At 40.2% G+C, this 21126-nt stretch overlaps 1 protein-coding gene across 8 annotated transcripts in view; it reads left to right on the plus strand.

The window, feature by feature from the left end:
• The first annotated feature begins 10960 nt into the window (after positions 1–10960).
• Fxr1 (FMR1 autosomal homolog 1) overlaps positions 10961–21126 on the plus strand; it is a 61166-nt gene continuing 51000 nt past the window's right edge. For 3 of the 8 annotated variants that reach the window (XM_070025863.1, XM_070025868.1, XM_070025864.1), the window contains exon 1: positions 10963–11071. In XM_070025863.1, the coding sequence (XP_069881964.1) occupies positions 11021–11071 (51 nt within the window). In that variant the 5' untranslated portion in view covers positions 10963–11020. Of the gene's footprint in view, positions 11072–11828; positions 11850–21126 lie in introns of those variants that run through there. The other 5 variants (XM_070025867.1, XM_070025869.1, XM_070025866.1 and 2 more) reach the window with 4 other exon arrangements.

Consider the following 21126-nt stretch of genomic DNA (forward strand, 5'->3'; position numbering starts at 1 on the left):
GATATTTATTTTTGGCAGAAATGTAATTTGACAGCTTAAAATTACCTATATGGGACTGGAGGAATAGCTGAGTAGTAAAAGTACATATTTAATATATGCAAGGCCCCGAGTCCAATTTCCAAAACCACTTAAGAAAAATAAAGTATGCATTCAGGTAGTCCTATATGTCTGAGGGATCTACCTACATCTTTGGATTCAACCCATCTCAGATAAAAGATATTTGAGAAAAGAGAAGTGTCAGTGTTGAACATATGTAGACTTTTCTTGCTATTATTCCCTTAGCAATATAGTATAACAACAACTTACATGATTGTAAGGTCTCAGAGTCAGCTTGCCAATTAAGTCCCCACGCTGTGTTCCTACCTGTTTACAAAAATCTGTTAAGTTTTTATTTCCTCAGATGCAGTATTGTTTTCCTGGTGTGACGTACAAATTCCTGCCCCAATTGCAACAGTCTCCTTACACTCCTTACACTCCTCAGCCCCCCCTAATTCCTGCAGTCCATGTAACACCTTCACACCACCTCTTCTCAGAACTGACCTCACCCCCAAATTCTCTGCATAATGTGATCCATGTGACTGCCCATGTGACTCATGTGACTGCCCCTAAAATTTTGTTTAAATTCAGCCTACACCTGTCCATTGCTGTTGCCTCCATTCCTGCTTGGAGCAGCTGGGCAGGTCTGTGTCCCAATAAAGCCTTGAGCGCATATTGGTCACTCTCTCTTGCTTCTCATTTCTTACAATAATCATTTACATTGTATTGAGTATAATATGTACTAGAGGTGATTTAAAGTAGACAAGGGAATGCTACATGCAAATACTACATCGTTTTATACAACGGACTTGACCATCTGCAAAGTTTGGTATCTTTAGGCATCCATGGATACCAAGACACAACTATATTTACTATATTTATGATATTTAAATCTTTGTTCCAGTTACAATATATGTTGTTATGAGTAGTAAAGATATCTGCATTTGTCAAATTAATGTTAACTACTATATTAGGAAACCATAAAAATCCCAATGTTTTTGTGGCTTACCAAAATAGAATAAGTAAAACTTTTTTTCCTAGCTCACACATAGTATGAGCTTAAAAAAAAATGACAAAAACGAACTTCACAACTTTGGTGGGGAGGAGAATTAAGTGGGGGGACGGGGGAAGATGGGAAAGGATGGGAAGGGGAAACAAAGGAGGAGGCTACAATGCTTGATAAGAAATGTACTCATTATCTTGCTCATGTAATTGTAACCCCTCTGTACAGTATTTTTACAATAAAAATCTTATTTAAAAAACAAACAAACATGACAGCTGGATTTCAAGTAGGAAATCTTCACTCACAGTCCATCATTATGACCCTATTCACTAATCTTCCAGGGTCCAGGTATTATAGACAGTAATGCAAAAAGCAAATAACTGTTTTCTTCTATTTCAACACAATATACTTCTGATAACAAATATATGGAAATTTCCCACATACCAATCCAACAGAAGATACCAATAGGGTATCCTAAAATTTAACTCATTTGTAACTTTAACTAAATTTGTGCTGACTTCACTAAGACTAGTCTTTTTTTTTTTTAATTTTTTTATTGTAAAGATACTATACAGAGGGTTACAGTTACATGAGTGAGGTAATGAGTACACTTCCTCTTGAACATTGTTACCCCCTCCATTGTTTTCCCCCTACCATCCCCTCCCTCCCTCCCTTCCCCAAGATTCTTTTTTTTTTTTTTATTGTGATTAAGTGATTACTTAATTTCCAGAAATTCACAGTATTGTGGAATAATGATGCTCATTTAAAGTCACAAGTTCATTCTAACTTTCCTGGAGCAAATTGTCTATCACAGTCTGTAATATATAACGGTGCTCACATGTTATATACCATATATGTGATCAGCAGCATGGGGATATTTGGTAGTGGTTCAACCAGATGAGTGGGAGTTCTTTGTTTCTTAAGTCCTGTTAGTTTTGACTAAGACTAGTCTTAATCTTACAAGCCTGTCTCCACTTCAACTGTCAGTTTGGAAGCCCTAGATTCTGACAGATCAGCTGTCAATTGTGGTTCTCAGGATGTTTTTGGATTAAACTGTGCTAGGATGTCTTACAGTATTTAAGGAAGTGCTTTATTTACATTTATTAAGTTATCATAAAAGATACTGTAAAGGATACAGATGAAGAGATGTATTAGGAGAAGGACATACAGGCATGCCAAGAATTTCAGTTATCAGTATCAACCTAGAAGCTCATCAAAGCTCAAGGATCCACAGTTTATATGCAGCTTAGTTTCCAATTCCTCCCTCTTCCTCCTTTCTGAAGGTCAGTGAAAAGGATTGAAAACTCAAATATTCTAGTAATTTACTTGGTCTTTTTGGTGATCAGCCCTATATCGAGGCTGTCTAGGCCCCACCACATTCTGAGTCATCGTTTTAGCATAAGCTATTTGCAATCAAAGAGGGTCTCAAAATGCAAAACAAAAAGCCATTGCCATCACTCCGGAAATTCCAAGACTTAAAAATAATTTTGGTTTGATTTGCCTTTGTGTAACTTGGACTGGCTCCACCCTCCTCTGTGCTTATATTATAGTCATGAACAACCACATGTGGCAATTCTAATTAAGGAGCCTGGTGGCAAAAATGGAAAACAAACAGTAAATAATAAAGAGCAAATAAAAGAATTTCATGTTATATCATATTATGTTTTTGGATTTAGTTTCGATTCTCTAAGTCAATTCTTGGGGCAAATAAGTTTCAGGATTTGTTTATTTGTTTTTTTGTTAAGTTCCAGTAGTGGGTCTTGAAACTCAGGGCCTGAGTGCATTCCTTTGAATCTTTCAGCTCAAGACTGACACTCTACCAATTAAGCCACAGCTCTATTTCTGGCGTTTTGCTGGGTAATTGAAGGTAAGAGTCTCATAGACTTTCCTATCCTGGCTGGCTTCAAACCACAATTCTCTCATCTCAGCCTTCTGAGTAGCTAGGATTACAGGAGTGAGCCAACAGTGCCTGGCTGAGACTAAGCTTTTGAGGTGCAAACTTGGGGTTTCCTTTTCTTTTTCCACTTGGGATTTCCTGTATTTTAGAAAACAAATCAAGTGACTCCAATATCAACCATATTGTCATATAATACTCATTCTTTGGAGGTTGAGACAGGAGGATGGCTAGACTGTGTTGCATAGTGAATAGGTCAGCCTGAACTCCTTAGCAAGACCCTGTTTCAAAACAGAGACTGCTGGACAGCAGTGGTTCATGCCTGTAATCCTAGCTACTCTGGATGAGATATGAAGATCATGTGAATCCAGCCAGGGTGAGAAAATTCATGACACTCTTAACTCCAATTAACCTCTAAAAAGCTGGACATGGAAGTGTGACTCAAGTGCTAGAGTGCCAGCCTTGAGCAAAAAAGCTAAGTGTCAGCATCTCAGGCCCTAAATTCAAGCCCCAGTATAGATACAAAAACAAAACAGAACAAAAAAGCCACACTATATTGCTTGAATTCAGCTGAAGTCAAAACTTTGGTTTTAACTGGGTACTGGTAGCTTATGCCTCTAATCCTAGCTCAGGAGGCTGAGATCTGAGGATAGGGCTTGAATGCAGGCCCAGCTGAAAAGTCCGTGACTCTTATCTCTAATAAACTACTCAGAAAAAGCCAGAAGTGGTGCTGTAGCTCAAGTGGTAGCACACTAGCCTTGAGCAAGAAGCTCAGGGACAACGCCCAGGCCCAGAGTTAAAGCCCTAAGACTGGCTTGAAAAAAAAAAAAAAGTTGGGTTTTATGTAATTTCCTTTAATATTATCATGCTCAATAATAATGTGTTATGAGAAAATATTCAAAGATGCTTGTACAACAACAGTTGAAATATTTTAAATTATCCTTACCTAGTCATTCATTGCTGTTTTTTTTCAAATTGGGCACAATTTGTTCTAGGAATTGTTTTTTGAAATATTAAAGTTATTTTAGACTTTACAGTTCTTGATATCTTGAAGAAAGAAAGCAATCTCAATTTAAACAAGCTTGTATTATTTTCAAGGGCTCTACTTTGAGAATTAAAATATTTCAGTATCCGATCTCATTAAGATAACTCAAAACATTGTCACAAAATTGATCAAAATCCTGTTTTTCTTCAGGTGGGGATATAAGGTGTAATGGGGAAAAAATGAATTACAGCTACTTTGGTGCAATTTGAATCACAACATCAAAAAAAAATAAAGAGAAGAAAATCGCAACATTTTAAAGATCTTAATTAGCTTTATTACTGAATCTAGAATTGGGCAGTCACTTCATTCTGTAAATAGTATGTGTCTACGTGATGAGCTTAGTACAACAGGTTTTTTTTTTTTTTTAAGGCTGAAGAAAGCAGAAATAACAACAGGTCTGTTCAATTACTTTCTTTATAGGTAGGCACAAAAAGATAGATGAAAGCAAAATTAACTGGATGACTTTAGATTGTTGAAGGGTTTTTGCATGATTGAAGAATTAAATGTTGTAAAGTTTGAAACAACTGGAGCTTCACTATCACTTTGAATGGTCTCTTTGGGACACTTAACTGCCATTCCAATTTCTTTTTTTAATTTGCCCCATTTAGGGGCTTGAACTCAGGGCCTGGGTGCTGTCTCTGAGCTTTTTTGCTCAAAGCTAGTGCTCTACCACTTGAGCCACAGCTTTATGTCTGGATTTTTTTTTTTTTTTTTTTTTTTTTTTGGTGCTTAACTGGAGATAAGGGTTTTACACTTTCCTGCCAGGCTGGCTTGGAACACTGATCCTCAGATCTCAGCCTCCTGAGTAGCTATGATTGCAGGTGTGAGTCACCATTGCCCAGCTTCTTCATTTCTCAGAAAGTCATAGAACAATTTAGTTGGTTTAGTGATGAGAGTGATTCTGCTTTCTTAGTCTGGGTCTGTGGGGTCCAGTAGAAGTTTAGTCCAAAATAATGGCTCCCACAATTTTTATTTAACAAAGTTTGTACTGTGTATTTAGTTTTAAGAGTATTATCCAGTTAAATGTATAATTGTTGAAAATTGGCAGTATCACTACTTTTTACTTACTTACATTTTCTGAGTTACTATTTTTAACAGAAAGCAAAGAAAAGCAAAAGGATAAAACAGTTCATGATGCCACTTCCTTAAAACACATTTTAGTAAAATTCATATCCTTTATACCTCAAACCTAGGATCTCATGAATGTTAAACAAATGCTCTACCACTTGATCTATGCCCCTAACCCAAGTCTGCTTTTTTTTTTTTTTTCTTTCTTCTTTAATCAGTGCAGGGCTACAAGCATATTTGGCAAGTACTCGAGCATTGAGCTGCAACACAAGTCATTACTGGACCTGAAACCCGTAATTCTCTAGGGAAGAGGTCTCCAAAAGGCTGGCTTTTAGGTACCAAGTTTGTGAGGATGAAAAAAGTTTGGGGACACATTGAAGTGTCTTAAAAGTTTATTAGTACGGGCTGGGAAGTTGGCTCAGTGGTAGAGCGCTTGCCTTGCATGCCTGAGGCCCTGGGTTCGATTCCTCAGCACCACATAAGCAAAAAGAAAAAAGCCGGAAGTGGCGCCGTGGCTCAAGTGGTAGAGCTCTAGCCTTGAGCTGAAGAGCTGAGGGACAGCGCCCAGGCCCAGAGTTCAGGCCCCATGACCGGACCCAAAAAAAAAAAAAGTTTATTAGTAAAGCAAAGCAAAGCAGAGGTACATTCAGATATGGGTGTGGGCACATCTAATAAGTGCAATGAGTTGCACTACTATCATGGGTATTTATGGTGGAAAAAGTAGGTTGAAGACTTGGCTCAAATTTACCTTAGGATAAGTGCTCTGTTCTGACATCCAGTTTTTTATAGTTCAATTTTTATTGTAAAGGTGATCTACAGAGGGTTTAGTTACATAAATCAGGTATTGAGTACATTTCATTTTGAACAGTGTCACCCCCTCCCTCATTTTCTCCGAGTTTTCCCTCCCGACCCTCCTTCCCCCCAAGTCATACAGTTCATTTCCAACACAGTGTCTAGTGAGTATCACTGCTGAATTAGTTCACCCTTTGTCTCACCATTTTTCTTTCTTTCTTTTTTTTTGGGTCCGGTATGGGGCCTGAACCCTGGGCCTGGGCGCTGTCCCTCAGCTCTTCAGCTCAAGGCTAGTGCTCTACCACAGCGCCACTTCTGGTTTTTTTCCTTTTGCTTATGTAGTGCTGAAGAATCGAACCCAGGGCCTCATGTATGCAAGGCAAGCACTCTACCACTGAGCCACCTTCCCAGCCCCTTGTCTCACCATTTCTGTGCTTCTCCTTCCCCTTCCCAAATCAGATAAACTTACATACAAGATAAAGGGTACAGAAAAAAAAAAAAGCTAGAAGAGGAAATACACAGAACAAATAAGAACTGCAAAAATAAAAATAAAACCTCGTTTCCACTTCTTATTTTGACAAGCATCATTTTATATGGTCATCTGCACATACCTATTGGGCCCTTGTGATCCTTTTCTAAGAATACCCTCCTTTGGTCTCAGTGTGTGAATGTTTAGAATCCTGTTGAACATTCAAGTGTAAATTTTCATCTTTTACCATCCATTGAGTTTACTCATAAATTTATAGGCATGTTCTAATTATTACAAATGAGGGAAAACACCTGGGTCTGGCTTACTTTGCTCAATATATTTTTTCCAAGTCTTTCTAGTTCCTTACAAATGGGGCAGTTCCTTATGTCATTCTTTCTGATGGAAGCATAGAAATCCACGTATTCTTGATCCATTCATTTACTGAGGGGCATCTGGGTTGATTCCATATCTTAGCTATGGTAAACAATGTTGCAATGAACATGGTTGTGCTGGTGGCTTTAGTGTGGCCTGATTTGGGGCCAATTGGATAAATTCCCAGAAGTGGGATTGCTGGGTCATAGGGAAGTTCTATGTTTAGTCTGGGGAAGATGCTTGCACACTGCTTACCAGAGTGGTTCAATGAGTTCATGCTCTCACCAACAGCATAGTAGTGTTCCCTTTTGGCCACATCCCTGTTAGTATTTGTTATTGTTAGTTTCCTTGATACTGAACATTATATCTGGAGTGAGGTGAAATCTCAGTGTTGTTTTGATTTGCATTTCTTTTATCGGCAGAGATTTTGAACATCTCGTCTGTTGGCCATTATTCTTCTGAAAAATCTCTTTTTAGGTCTTTAGCCAATTTATTATTTGGGTTGTTTCTTTGAGGAATTGTTTCTTTGTGGAATTTTGTTTTGTATATTTTAGCTATGAGGCCCTTGAAAGCCCCCCCCCTTTTTTTTTCTGGTCTTGGGGCTTGAATTCAGGGCCTGAGAGCTATCCCTGATCCTTTTTGAGCTCAAGGTTAGCAATCCACCACTTGAGCCACAGTGCCACGTTTTGCTTTTTCTGTGTAGTTTATTGGAGATAGTCTCACAAACTTTTCTACCTGGACTGACTTCAAACCATGATCCTCAGATCTCAGCTTCCTGAGTAGCTAGGATTACAGGTGTGAGTCACCAGCAGCCAGCTGACAACCAGTTTTTAAATCATTCCTTCTGCTATCTTGTCTTATTAATTGGGTTCAAAGATTTCAAGGTTGGTCCAGCTATTAAGCTGATCATTACAATACAGATGTTAGAACAGCCCTTTAATCTAAAAATGGGTTCTGTCAGATGCCTTTAATACACAAGGTCATCTTTGAGATAAGTTTTTCACTTTGCAAACTTTTTTTTTGGTGACAAATAGAATTTTCTAGGATAAGTGTTTTTAAGCTATCCTGATTCAGTTTCCAGAACACATTAATTTTAATTATTTGGGCAAGTTGACAAGGTCACAGAACTCTTTGTTTTATTTATTTTTACTAAGTGTTATGTTTACTGAGGGAGTATAGGCTTATAGCAAAGAAAATGGTGCCTGTGGCTTGCTTTAAATCAGAGTATTCAGTAATACGGTGTTTATCTGAATTTCTGTCTTCTTTGCCTCATTTCCCTGATCTGTCCTGCTTCAAGCCATATAAAAGGTATTGTAGAACATTTTTAGCATGTAATAGATTCCATGCATCGTGACAGCCTGCATCACAGGCATTTTCTTGTGTTAGTAAAATGTCTTCTGTAAGATTATTTCCAATGGCCATAGATTATCCATGGTATAGTACTAAAAAAAAACGAGTATCTCTCATATTCTAGTAGTTAAGTGATATATTCATTGCAAAAAAAAAAAACTTAGGACAGTGAAAAAATAAATACTATACATTTTTTTGCCAACCATAAAGTTCTGGAAATGTCAGTGTTACAATTTTGGAATATTAACTTCCAACTTACACATGCACATACACTATTTTTTTAAACAGTGAATGCTTTTTTCCTTTTAATATAAAAATAAACTTTTTTTCTGGTTGTGTTGAGGTTTGAACTTGCTAGGCAGGTGGTTTGCCACTTGAGCTATAGTTCAATTGAAATATCTTTTTAAAGTGATGAAAATAGATCTATAACAAACATTTAAGTTTGTGGGTTTGATATTTGCCTAGCATGGTGGCAGTTCAGGCTTCCATCCACTAAACTGCAATCAATCAATCAATCAATTAAATGTGTCATGTGTTATTGTGAATATTACAGAGGGCTACAGTCACCAATGTGTGACTGTAAATGAGAAGTGAATGGCTTAAATCCTAATTTTCCATCTAGAAAGTGTTTGATTTCAGGGGCTGGGAATGTGGCTTAGCAGTAGTGCTTGCCTAGCACGCACAAAGCCCTGGGTTCGATTCCTCAGCACGACATAAACAGAAAAAGATCTAGTGAAAGTGATTTCAGATGAGTTACTGGCTGCTATTAAGCTCAGCTACTTGATGGAAATCATGAATCCCACCTAACAGTATTAATAAACTGTTGGCTGGGGGCTCCAAACTCAAATGTTTCAGATCATAATGCCTGAAAAAGATCAAAAGTTTTTGTTTTTCAGAGTTTAAACAATATAGAATCCTTTAGGTTGGACTGAAATAGAATTATTATTATTATTATTTTGGTCAGTTGTGGGGCCTGCAATCTGGGTCTGGGTGCTGTCCCTCAGCTCGTCAGCTCAAGGCTAGCACACTACCACTTAAGCCACAGTGCCACTTCTGGCCTTTTCTGCTTATGTGGTGTTGAAGAACTGAACCTAGGACCTCATGCATGCAAGGCAAGCATAACCTTCCCAGCCCCTGAAATAGAATTATTTTGCAGCACTACTGCAAATCCCTCACACTAAGAAACAAAAACAAACACAAAAACACAAGAAAGACCAAAACAAAGAAGAAACAAAGACAAGACTGGGAAAGAGAGAGGAGGAAAAAGAGAAATATCTAACACAAAGTAAGAATGCAGGTCTTGCCATCACTGTGGAAAATAATCTGGCAATTCCACTAAACATTAAAGACTGGAGTTACCATAATTAGAAATACTACTTCTAAAGTTGTATCCAAGAGAAACGAAAACACAAAATACAAGACACAAAAATACAAAAACTTGGATAGTAATCTTCATAGCACTCTTAGACTCCTAATAGTCAAAATGTGGAAATTTCCTATAGCACTATTAACTGATGAACGAATAAATGACATGAGTAAAGAAGCTAGGGTGTACCTCAGTAGATCAGGTACTTAGGATGCACAAGGCCATAGGTTCAGTCAACATCAAAAGCAAAAGCATTCCCCAAATCACCAAATGATATGATAGATCCAGACAATGGTAATGTTGGAGTTGACCAAAAGGAGTAATAATCCATGCTGTAGCATGGTTGAATCTTGAAAATTATGCTAAGGGAAAGTTGTCATAAAAGAACATATGCTTATATTCACATGACATATCCAGATTAGACAAATCTAGATAAACAACATACAAGGACCTGGGGTATCAGGATTAAATTGGGAGTGACTACAAACAGGTGTGTGCTTCTTTTTGCAGTGGAAAAATCTAAAATTGATCATGGAAATGGCTGGGCAATTATGAATATACCGAAGACCTTTACCTTATATACTTTAAACCAAATGAATTGGTTCAGGGACTTGAGAGCTGAGGATCAAAGTTTCAAGCCAGCCCCAGCAGGAAAATCCAATTAAACACCAAAAAGTCGGAAGTGTGTGTGTGTGTGTGTGTGTGTGTGTGTGTGTGTGTGTATTAATGAACATTGCCCAGGCCCTGAGCTAAGTCCCCGTACTAGCACACACCTGTACATGTATATGTATACAGTGTTGGGACGGAGTGTTGGGAAGCCAACCTAGGCTATATGGACCTTGTCTCTAAAACTCTAGAGGAAAAAAAAGTTTTTCTGTGAAAGTAGTTAACAAGTGTAAGCCCTTCTCCCGCTCCGCCCCGCGGCCGCTCCAGCGTGGCGTCCACAGGCCTGGCTCGTGGAGCTTCAGGATGCCGGTGGTCACTCGGGGCGGGCTCGCTCTGAGCTGTCTGGAAGTTTGGCGGGTGCCCCGTGGGGACCGGGCGGCGTCCGCTATGCGGTTCTCCCTCCCCCCCCGCCACGCCCCGCAAACGGCTCCGCTTCCCCACGGCTAGGAGGGTGTGCGACTCCGGAGTTCGGGTCCGACTTTCAATAGGCCCGGAAGGCTCGGGGTCACAAACCACGCGCGATTCTCAGGTCTTCGGGAGGTTCGGAGCCCCGCCGTCGCCCTGGCCGAGGTGCGGAGCCCGGCAGGCCGTCCACCGGGCACCGGGCACCGGGCGAGGCCCTCGAGCAACCACCGGGAGACGCCGCCGCGTCCCGGCGACGCGCCCGGGGGAGGGCGGGCGGCGGCCCGCGGGGCGGAGACGTAGACGGGTCAGCGGAGGTCGAGCGATTGTGCGGAGCACGGCGGGCGTGGGGCCGCGGCGGGCGGAGCCCCGCGGGCCGGTGAGGAGCGCGGGAGCCGCGGGGAGAGCCGAGACCGCACGCTGAGACCCCGGGGCGCGGGCGGGGAATCCCAGTCCCCGCCCCCTCCCCGCCCCCCCCGCTCCGTCACGCCCCTCCCCCCGCCCCTCGGGTTGGAAAGTTTCTAGAATCTCTTCCCAGCGGCCTTTGCGGTTCCAACATGGCGGAGCTGACGGTGGAGGTTCGCGGCTCCAACGGGGCTTTCTATAAGGTATTGGCCCCGTGGCCGCGTCGTGGGGGTCTGCCGGGGGCTGGGACGGGTTGTGGGGGGGCGTAGGTGGTCCCCGGGAGTGAAGTTTGCGGACGGAAGCGCGGCTGGGCCGAAACCCGAGGCCACACAAGGCTCCGCGCTGGTCTCCACTCCGCCCGCGGTTTAACGGTCTCGGGGGCCCGGGCTCCGCTATGTTTTGAAGCCACTCGCCGGTGCCCCTGGCCTTTCCCTACGGGAGGACCGTGTTCTTGGCCGGGGGTGAGGCCCCTGGGCGAGCCGGCGGGGGCGAGCCGGGCAGCGGCTGGGCGGCGGGGAGGCTGGAGCGAGCAGGCCCAGCGCCTGAGGTGGGAGCCAGGCGGGCGGCGCTGGGGTCGCGGTCCCGCCGCTCCCCCCCTTCCCCCCCCCCCCCGGCCCGGCCCTGGCTGGTTCCGGCCCGGCCAGGCCTGGCGGGAGCTGCGGCCCGCGGCTCAGACCCCTCCCCGCCGCCGGGGGAGGGGGGCGTCGGGCGGAATCTGAGGAATTCACCTTCGTATTGTTCGGGGTCGGGGCCCACGAATCTCTAGTGTCGGAGCGGGGGGGAGGGGAGCCGGCGAAAGGGTCGAATGGAAGAGTGAAGTAGGAAAAAAAAACCTTGAAATGTGGCGGGGCGAAATGATTTTTACGGCCTGGGAAATCGGGGCGGCGCCTTAAGTGCCTCTATTACGGAAGAAAAGGGGAGAGTTCTGAAGATTTAAAACGTGGGACTCGGAGGGGCAGGTGGGGCGGTGACTTCTGTCAGGTACCCTGTAAGGTTTTTCTTAAACCCTTTTCTATTTTCTCTTTTCCTTTTCTCCACGAGGTTCTTTTTGTTCCTTTGAGGAGATGCATTGCTATGTGATCAGGGCTGGAAACGGATTCTGAAGTAGAGGAATTTCTCAGGGCCTTTCTGTGTGTGTGTGTGTGTGTGTGTGTGTGTGTGTGTGTGTGTGTGTGTGTGTGTGTGTGTGTGTGTGTGTGTGTGTGTGTGTGTGTGTGTGTGTGTGTGTGTGTGTGTGTTGGTGGGGGGGGGTGTCAAGTAACTGGAAATGAAGTCCTAACAGTATTTTTTTTTTGCCATTGTAATGATCTCCTTCCGATTTTCTTTTTCTTGAAGTATGCCAGGAGGTTACAAGATCAATAGAAAATCTCCCGCAGCTGTTGTCTGTCAGTCAATCTCACTAAGCCAAGCATCTCAGATGTTTGAGAGTCTTGGCTATTTTTATGACGAGCCTTCTTCTAATACGTGGGTATTGTGCATACCCACAACGATTTCTCACACGTTTTCATTTCAGTGTATCTGATCACGATTTCCTATTTTCAGCCAGATTTTCCTTAATACATTGATTAGTTTTGTGGGTTAGTCACTTGGTAATAGCATTAAGGAGGCACACTTGTGCAGAGTATCATGGATTCTTAGTGGCTTTTTACAAAACTGTAAACTGTCTGCATAAACTAGAAGCAGTGCCTGTTGGAAAGTAGTTTTTATTTAGAGTATGATCTATCAACATGTAACTGGTTTATAGTCTTGATAAAACTTGGTGTCAGACAAATGAACTAAGTGAAATTTGACTACTTCTCAGTGAAAATAAGAGGTTGCTTTCCCAGAACCAATGAAGATGATTGGTTTATCTGGACCACAAGGAATGGATTTAGTACAAACTTTTCCTGTCTCGGGTAATGCATCATCATTCCTCTCATCATACACGTGGTTAGGTTTCATTTTCCAGTTTATTGAAAAAGCGTTTGCTTTGTTTTAACAAGTTCTTTTGTATCATGTAGGTGTTAGAATGTAATTTCTTACCTAATTTTATTAGGTTTTTAGTCTGCTGCACAATTGTCATTTTTTATAAGGTAATCAGTTTGGCTTTGTAAAAATTGTTTATAATCTTTGGTTGGTTTCTCATGATTTTTCCTGAGTCAGTTCATAATATACTTCCTCTAGTGAAACTCTGGAGTATTACTAATTACTTTTCTTATGCTACAAATCTAGTGCTTGGTTCTACTTAGCCTTGACTCTTACCTATTTTACCTTAAAAGTGAGCTGCGGGTTTGGCAGGAGTTGGGAAGGACATTTGTGTGTACTAAAAGTTCATGTTTGAACGTTTGAAATTTTATGCAGCCATAATCCACTGTGTGTGTGTGTGTGTGTGTGTGTGTGTGTCTGTCTGTCTGTCTTGTCTGTTTGTAAAATGAGAGATATGATGCAGCTAAGTGGCTCCCAGTATTTTTTTTTTTTTCCCCTTGATTGTGGGGCTTGAACTCCAGGCCTGGGCGTGCAGCCCTTGAGCCTATTTGTACTCAAGGCTATGGATCTACCATTTGAGCCACAGCACCACTAACAGATTTTGAGTGGTTAATTGGAGATAAGAGTCTCAGGCAAACTTTTCTGCCGGAGCTGACTTTGAGCTGCAGTTCTCTGAACCTCAATTCTCCTGAGTAGCTGGAGCCTGGCCGGTATGTTTTCTTTTTCTTTTTTAATCTAGTGTCTACTAGAAACCTTTTTCCACTGAATAGTAGTTACATTTGAGGCTAGTTTACCTAGAGTAAGTTTTGTTTTTTTCCTGAAACAGACTTATTTTACTTTTTACTGTATTGAAGTGTGAACTCAGGGGTTCCTTCTTTACTAGTTTATATTCTTTACATTTTTGTCACCACCACTTTGATGATGAAGGGATTGTCCTTTATATTGCTCATAGGCCCTCAGTAGTTAATCTGACATCCCTAGTTCCTTGCATATTTTTTGTCCTCTTCTTAATGTTGTCATACCCATGGTTTTTTATATCGTATATAGGCTTACACAGTGTAAGATGATGAGTTTTTGCATAGGAGCAGTTTACTTTTTTTTCTAATTAGAAAATAATATTTGATCAGTGAGGGATTGTTAGAAGCGCATTAAAAACTCATAAATTGCCTTGAAATTGAAGAGCTGTTAACATTTGATTCTGAATTCTGTCCTCACAGACATAAATGCATTGACTATAATTGTAAATTTTCATTGAGTTTCCAAAGTCTGTTACTTGCCTTCAGCTCCCTGGTGCTGGGATTATGGGAGAGTACTAGCATTAGTTGTGGTACTACAGCTACGTTATTCCTGCTTGAAGTATGTAGCCAGTATTACTGCTTAAAGCAATGGTGTGTAGATATTCAATGAACTGAAACACTATTACAGAACCAGTGAAGAGCTAAAGATTTTGCATGCTAAATGTTTTGTCTTTTTAAATTTTAGCTTAATAATAGATCTTTAATTACAGAGAAATGTCAACAGCCTTATAAATCAGTAGGAAGGAAAAGAATAGGAAGTTATCAATTACACACTTGGTGGTAGGGTATAATTTGATATAAAATACCTGGACCTGGGGCTGGGAAGGTAGCTCAGTGGTAGAGTGCTTGTCTTGCATGCATGAGGCCCTGGTTTCAATTCCTCAGTACCACATAAGCAGAAAAAATAAAAAAAAAGCCGGAAGTGGCGCTGTGGCTCAAGTGGTAGAGTGCTAGCCTTGAGCTCAAGAGCTGAGGGACAGCACCCAGGCCCAGAGTTCAGGCCCCACGACCGGACCCAAAAAATATCTGGACCTGGCTTTTGTACCCTTTCTACCTATAGCAACATCTTAAGGATTTACTAATGTACTTTATATTTTACTTTTTTGTCAGTCGTGGGGCCTGAATTCTGGGCCAGGCTGCTGTCCTTCAGCCTTTCAGCTCAAGGCTAGTGCTCTACCACTTGAGCTTATGTGGTGCTGAGTAATCGAACCCAGGACCTCATGCATGCAAGGCAAGCACTCTACCACTGAGCCAACCTTCCCAGCCCATTACTTTGGTACTTGTAAAGTGCTTTTTCAAAACTTTATTAAGGTAGAAGATGTGTTCTATACTTTATCTTAACCAGAAGGCTAAGAAATTGGAAGAGATGAATATGTGTATTTCATAAAATTGATTTTTGCAGTTGAATTTTTTAACATTCTACGGTATTACTCTTTCATTAGTCAAAAATGCTTTATTGTTAAAAGTGTCCTCTTGTTGCTATTACTGTTTTCATATATTTGTATGTATATTTATTTATAAATGTGTGTGTGTGTGTGTGTGTGTGTGTGTGTGTGTGTGTGTGTGTGTGTGTGTGTGTGTGTGTGTGTGTGTGTGTGTGTGTGTGTGTGTGTGTGTGTGTGTGTGTGCTTGGGCACTGTCCCTACTATTTTTTACTCAACACTAGTGCTTTGCCACTTGAGCCACAGTTGTACTTTTGGCTCTTTTGCTCACTTGACTTTTTCTGGGCTGGATTTGAATCTTGATTCTAGATCTCAGCTTCATGATTTAGTAGGATCACAGGCATAAGCCACCAGCACCCAGCTGTTTCCATAATTTTGAGGTTGGAATTTCCTCTATGGCCTGGGCTAGGTTGCTTAATTCTGGCCTTGCACCCTTGCTCTCCCTTGTAAGAGCTGCAGTTACAGGTGTACACCACTGCACTTAGCTTAAAAGTGATTTTTAACTGATGCCTATGGAATCAAACTTTTTTTTAAAGTGGGGTTTGGCTGTTTTGATGCAACATAGGATTTGGAACTTTCTGCTCTTGCAGTCTTCTCTCAACCTCAGGGGTTGCATTGTTGAGACTAAAAATGCCCTTGTGTCATGGCTACCTTTACCATATTAGACTTTGAAATATTGTACTATTATAATCTTGAGTTAAATACAGTACTTTTTTTAGTGTTGGTGGTCAACTTGGCGTTTTGTATGATAAACATGCTCATCTCTGAGCTATAAGTAGGTATACTATATACAGCTTTAAATAGAAGTTAAAAGTACTTCATTATTTCTGGCTCATACAGAGGAACATTTCTATGGTGTTGTAAGTATATGTAAAAGGTCTAATATAGGTGAATAAAATGTCAGGCCCATTTATAAAGTTAATTACTTTTAGAGCTGTCTTTTCTTTGTCACTCATGGGGCTTGAACTCAGGGCCTGGGCTCTGTCCCTGAGCAATTTTGCACAAAGCTGTTGCTCTACAACTTTGAACCACAGTTCTGTTTCTGATTTTGAGTGGTTAATAAGAGTCTTATGGGGATTTTTCTGCCTGGGCTGGCTTTGAACTATAATCCTCAGATTTCAGCCTTTTTAAAATTTTTATTTTTATTTCTTTTTTTTTTTGGTCTTTTGTGGGGCCTGAACTCTGAGCCTAGGTGCTGTCCCTCAGCTCTTCAGCTCAAGGCTAGCACTCTACCACTTGAGTCATGGCGCCACTTCTGGCCTTTTCTGCTTATGTGGTGCTGAGGAATCAAACCCAGGGCCTCATGCATGCAAGGCAAGCACTCTACCACTGAGCCACATTCCCAGCCCTGATTTATTTTATTTTATTTTATTTTTTTGTCGGTCATGGGGCTTGAACTCTGAGCCTGGGTGCTGTCCCTCAGCTCTTCAGCTCAAGGCGAGCACTCTACCACTTGAGCTACAGCGCCACTTCCGGTTTTCTGGTGGTTTATTGGAGATAGGAGTCTCACGGTCTCTCCTGCCCAGGCTGGCTTTGAACCGAGATCCTCAGATCTCAGCCTCCTGAGTAGCTAGGATTACAGGCGTGAGCCACCAGCGCCCGGCTTTATATATATATATATATATATATATATATATATATATATATTTATATTTATATATATATTTATATATTTATGTATTTATGTATATTTATATATTTATATATATATATATTTTTTTGTCGGTCATGGGACTTGAACTCTGGGCCTGGGTCCTGTCCCTCAGCTCTTCAGCTCAAGGCGAGCGCTCTACCACTTGAGCTACAGTACCACTTCCTTATTTTTTTTTTAAAGGAAAACCGTCTTGCTTTATAATCCAGGCTGGCTTGGTTCCTCCTACTTCAGCTGCCTCTTTTGGGATTAGAGGCATGTACCATGATATGCTGCTAGGAATATAACATTACAAAACTTATACTGTAACATGCATAATTAATTTCTTTATTCATTTAGCTTAATATTAAATAAAATTTGAGGATATCAGCTAAATTACACATTAGGTGTTCTATCACTAATAATAAACTATAGATTATAGTGAAGTGGTTATATTCCTGGGTGTCTGAGTTACAGTGTTTGAACTAAGGATCTTTAGCTTATTTGGTTTCCTTGTCATTATATTACCATGAGCCATGTTTCCAACCTAGCTTTTATGAAATGGACTTTTCTTCCTTCTCATCTCAGCCCACATTACATGTATGGGCCCCATGAGCTTGGCTACAATTTTAAAAATTAAATCAGTGTTTCCTAAATGCTGAGGAGTTCCACAGTGGGGCATGTTGGGGGTAAAATGTCCTGGCCTGGTTCTCAGGTCATCTGCCTCAGCTAGATTTAATTAAGACAGTGTGTGTTTGTGTGTGTGTGTCTTGCACATAAATGTGCATGCAAGTCCTTTACCACAGTGAAGCAGTTAACACCATTTATGGATAATAAGGCTGAGTCTAAGGAATTAAAGACTGATTCAAGATTCAAACTCTGATCTTTGACTCTATAGAGTTTATCTTTTTAAACCATATGGTAGTTTTTTTTAAAAAGTACAATTAGGTAGTTTGCAAGCTATAACCAATTAGTACAATGAAAATTACAAGGATGGAATTGTGATGATTCCTACAGTAATGATTTGGTCTATATTTTCTTTACAAAAATGCTCTTTTCAAAATGGTACCACCAGTTGCTGAGTTCAGAAGTGTTAGTCTCAATTATGATAGTTTGTAAAAGAATGTAAATCATACCAATAATTTATGGTGCCTGTGGCTCACACCTGTAATCCTAGCTACTCAGGCAGCTGAGACCTGGAAAATTTGTAATTGGAAGCCAGCCCAGGCAGAGAAGCCCTTTAACTCCCTTCTCTAGTTGGCCTGTAATATGGGGCTGGAGTTGTGGCTCAAATAGTAGAGTGCCAGCTGTGAGGAAGACAGCTTAGGCTCTGAGTTCAGGCTCTTAGTACCAGCAAGAACTAAAAAAAAAGTTACATAGCTCAAATAATATTTAGAATATATTAGGTTAAAATGTTAAAAAATGTTTACTTTTGTGTAGAATAATTTAACGATATATACACCTTACATTTTTTTTGTATTTGATAGTGTTTACATCCTCCACGGTAGTTTTAAGATGTTGGTGAGTAAGGTACTTTTGGATATACTTGAAATGCACATAATTATATGTACTTTTTTTGGGGGGGGTCGGTGGTGGGCCTTGAGCCCAGGGCCTGGGTGCTGTCCCTGAGCTCTTTTGCTCAAGGCTAGTGCTCTACCATTTTGAGTCATAGCATCCAGTTGGAGATAAAGAGTCTCATGGAGAGTTTGCTGCCCAGGCTGGTTTAAAACCGCAATCCTCAGATTTTAGCATCCTGTGTAGCTAGGATTACAGGTATGAGCCACAAGTGCCTGGTTGTACTAAAGCAGTATTAGGGTTTGATTGAAGTGCTTCATGCTTGCTAGGCTAACACATTTACCACTGAGCTATGTCTTAAGCCTTATCATTTATTGGTTATTGGGTGGGGGGAGTGTCTTCATATTTCTCTAGGGAATGTTTAAACCATGATGCTCCAGCTTTTGGGCCTCCTATCCTTGTTGGGATCACAAGCATACACTATTGTGTCCAGCTTTACTGCCTTGGCTTGTGCTGGTACCACAGTTCTCCCAATCTCAGTCTCCCACATAGCTTGGGATGACAGGTGTGCATCCCTGTGCTTAGTTACAGATTCTTTGAGAAGGGGTCTTGTGAATGTTTCTGCCTGAATTGGCCTTGAACTTCAGTCCTCCTCTTTCTGGCCCCTTGGATAGAATGGCTTCCCTTTCTTTCTTTTTTCTTTTTTTTTTTATTATTAACATAGGACTTTATTGTGAAAATACTGTGGCTTCCCTTTCTTAATTCAGCCACTTAATTATATTTATATTTATATATAATTGTTTCTCTTGCCATGGCTTTTTAAAGACTTTTTTGTTATTTTGAAGACTTTTTTTTTTTTTAACTTGGAGGGATGTTTTATTGTTCTATTTTTAAGTGCTTCCAGTATTTTCCAATTACTTTCCCCTCCTTTATCACTCTCCCTTCCTTCTTCCCAAAACAATTGCAACAGATTTTCTTGTTCTATTTTCATAGTTGGAAGCCATCTTGAACACATTTTCTAGTAGTTTGATAATGTGCATTTAGTACATAGTAGTCTTCAGTCTATATAATGACCGAATAAATTGTGAGAAAACCTATCTTTCTATATAAGTGCATTTTTTCTATCAAAGTGGGTTGCTTCCTGTCAGTCTTCCGAGAATTGTTTTTCTGTAAAGTTCCTGCTTTGTCCTTGGTTGGTTAAACTTTAGTTACATCTTTTTCCTCCTACACCTTAATTAAGATATCTTTGTTACAAGCTCATGGAATTTGTTACATATTGCTCTTGTTAATTACAACCTGTTCCTGTTAAACTACATCCTGTTGCAGATTCTAAGCCAGGGCACCACAGCCAATCTGAGCAGAGGGGCAGGACCTGCTGGGTTAGGCATAAAAAGGGAGTAGCCTGAATAGTTCTATGTGCTTGATTGCTTGGTGGATTTTGGCACCCTCATTGACCTCTAGTTTTTTTTATTCACAACAGTTAAATGCGTAATAATAATGGGGAAGGATATTTTTGTGTGTGTGCTAGAAATTAAACCTAGGGCCTTACATACTAAGCAAATGTTCTTACCTGCTGAACCACACTCCACTCCCAACTCATGAAGGCTTTATGTGTGTATGTACGTGTATGTGACATTTTTAACCAGGATTTACTGTAATGAAATAAGTTCTGTAATATAATTAATAAAAAGTGCATTTTAATTGTTAAATGTGTCCATTGGCTTGAAATAAGTATCAGTAATTGTCAGCTTTGCAGATTTAGTTATGTAGGTCTTTAATCTTCAAAATTGAGTTTTAGTTTTTCTTTTCTTTTTTAAATGTGGTTTTCTGTGTTATCCAGGCTGTTCTTGGAACTCCTGGACTCAAATGATCTTAGTATCTCAACTTTCCCAGCCGGTGACATTATAGGCTACTATTCCTGACAAACAAATTATGTGTGTGTAAGTATAAGTAATTTATAAATGAATTAAAATAAGCACATTGAATAGGCCTCCCAAGTGCTGGGATTATAGGCATGTACCATTATGCCAGGTATCACAAGTTTAAAAAATATAGATGTATGTATTTATGTATGCATTCACATTTCTAATTTTACACAGTTACAGGTGGAATGTACAAACTTGATTTATTCCAAATTTGTTCCTTATCTTTTTTTTCCTGACTGTCCTTTATCACTCAGTATCTTGTCCCCTATGTTTTAAGTAACCCCTATTTATAACCATGTATCCATGTTTCCAGCCAGATTTTGCTCTGTGCTCATAGTTGTATTTGGAGACACATTCTTAACACAGATGTGAGGGTTTATTTTAGTATGCTCTATAAAAAAGTAAAATTGTCCATCTTGAATGAACTAAACTTAATGTGTAATATAGTTAATTTGTATTAGTTGCTTAATATTTCCTAAGGATATATCAAGTTCGGTTGCTCTTCAGTAATGGCTACATTTTCCTCCTTGTGTCTGTCTCTCATCTTACTCTACATATCTATTTCCAATTGGATAATTTCAAGAAATGGGATAGATTTGGCGAAAGCAACTGTATATTTTTAGGAACTTAAAAAAACTAACAAATGTTAACAGATGACTTTTCAAAAAGTGGCAATTCTTTTACCCTGTTCTCAGCCAGAAATGGGTTTTATAATCCTTTATTTTTAGCAGCAGGGTTCACTGTAACTTTGATTTACAGATTCCACTTGGGAATTTTTATGTTTGTTTGACTTAGAATATGCTGTTCCACAGATTGCCTTAATTTGCCAGTCTTTGTTATGTTGTCACTTAACAGTTTTTAAGGTTTCTAAATATTATAGGTATTAATCTAGTGACTTAGTACTTCTTCTTCCATATATAGGTAGACAGTTGTGGTAGTACCTTACATTAAATAGTAAACCATCTCTGAATAAACCATCTCTGA

The sequence above is a fragment of the Dipodomys merriami genome, unplaced genomic scaffold, assembly GCF_024711535.1.
Source record: "Dipodomys merriami isolate MVZ:Mamm:240054 unplaced genomic scaffold, mDipMer1.0.p SCAF_173, whole genome shotgun sequence".
NCBI classification, from domain to species: Eukaryota; Metazoa; Chordata; class Mammalia; order Rodentia; family Heteromyidae; genus Dipodomys; species Dipodomys merriami.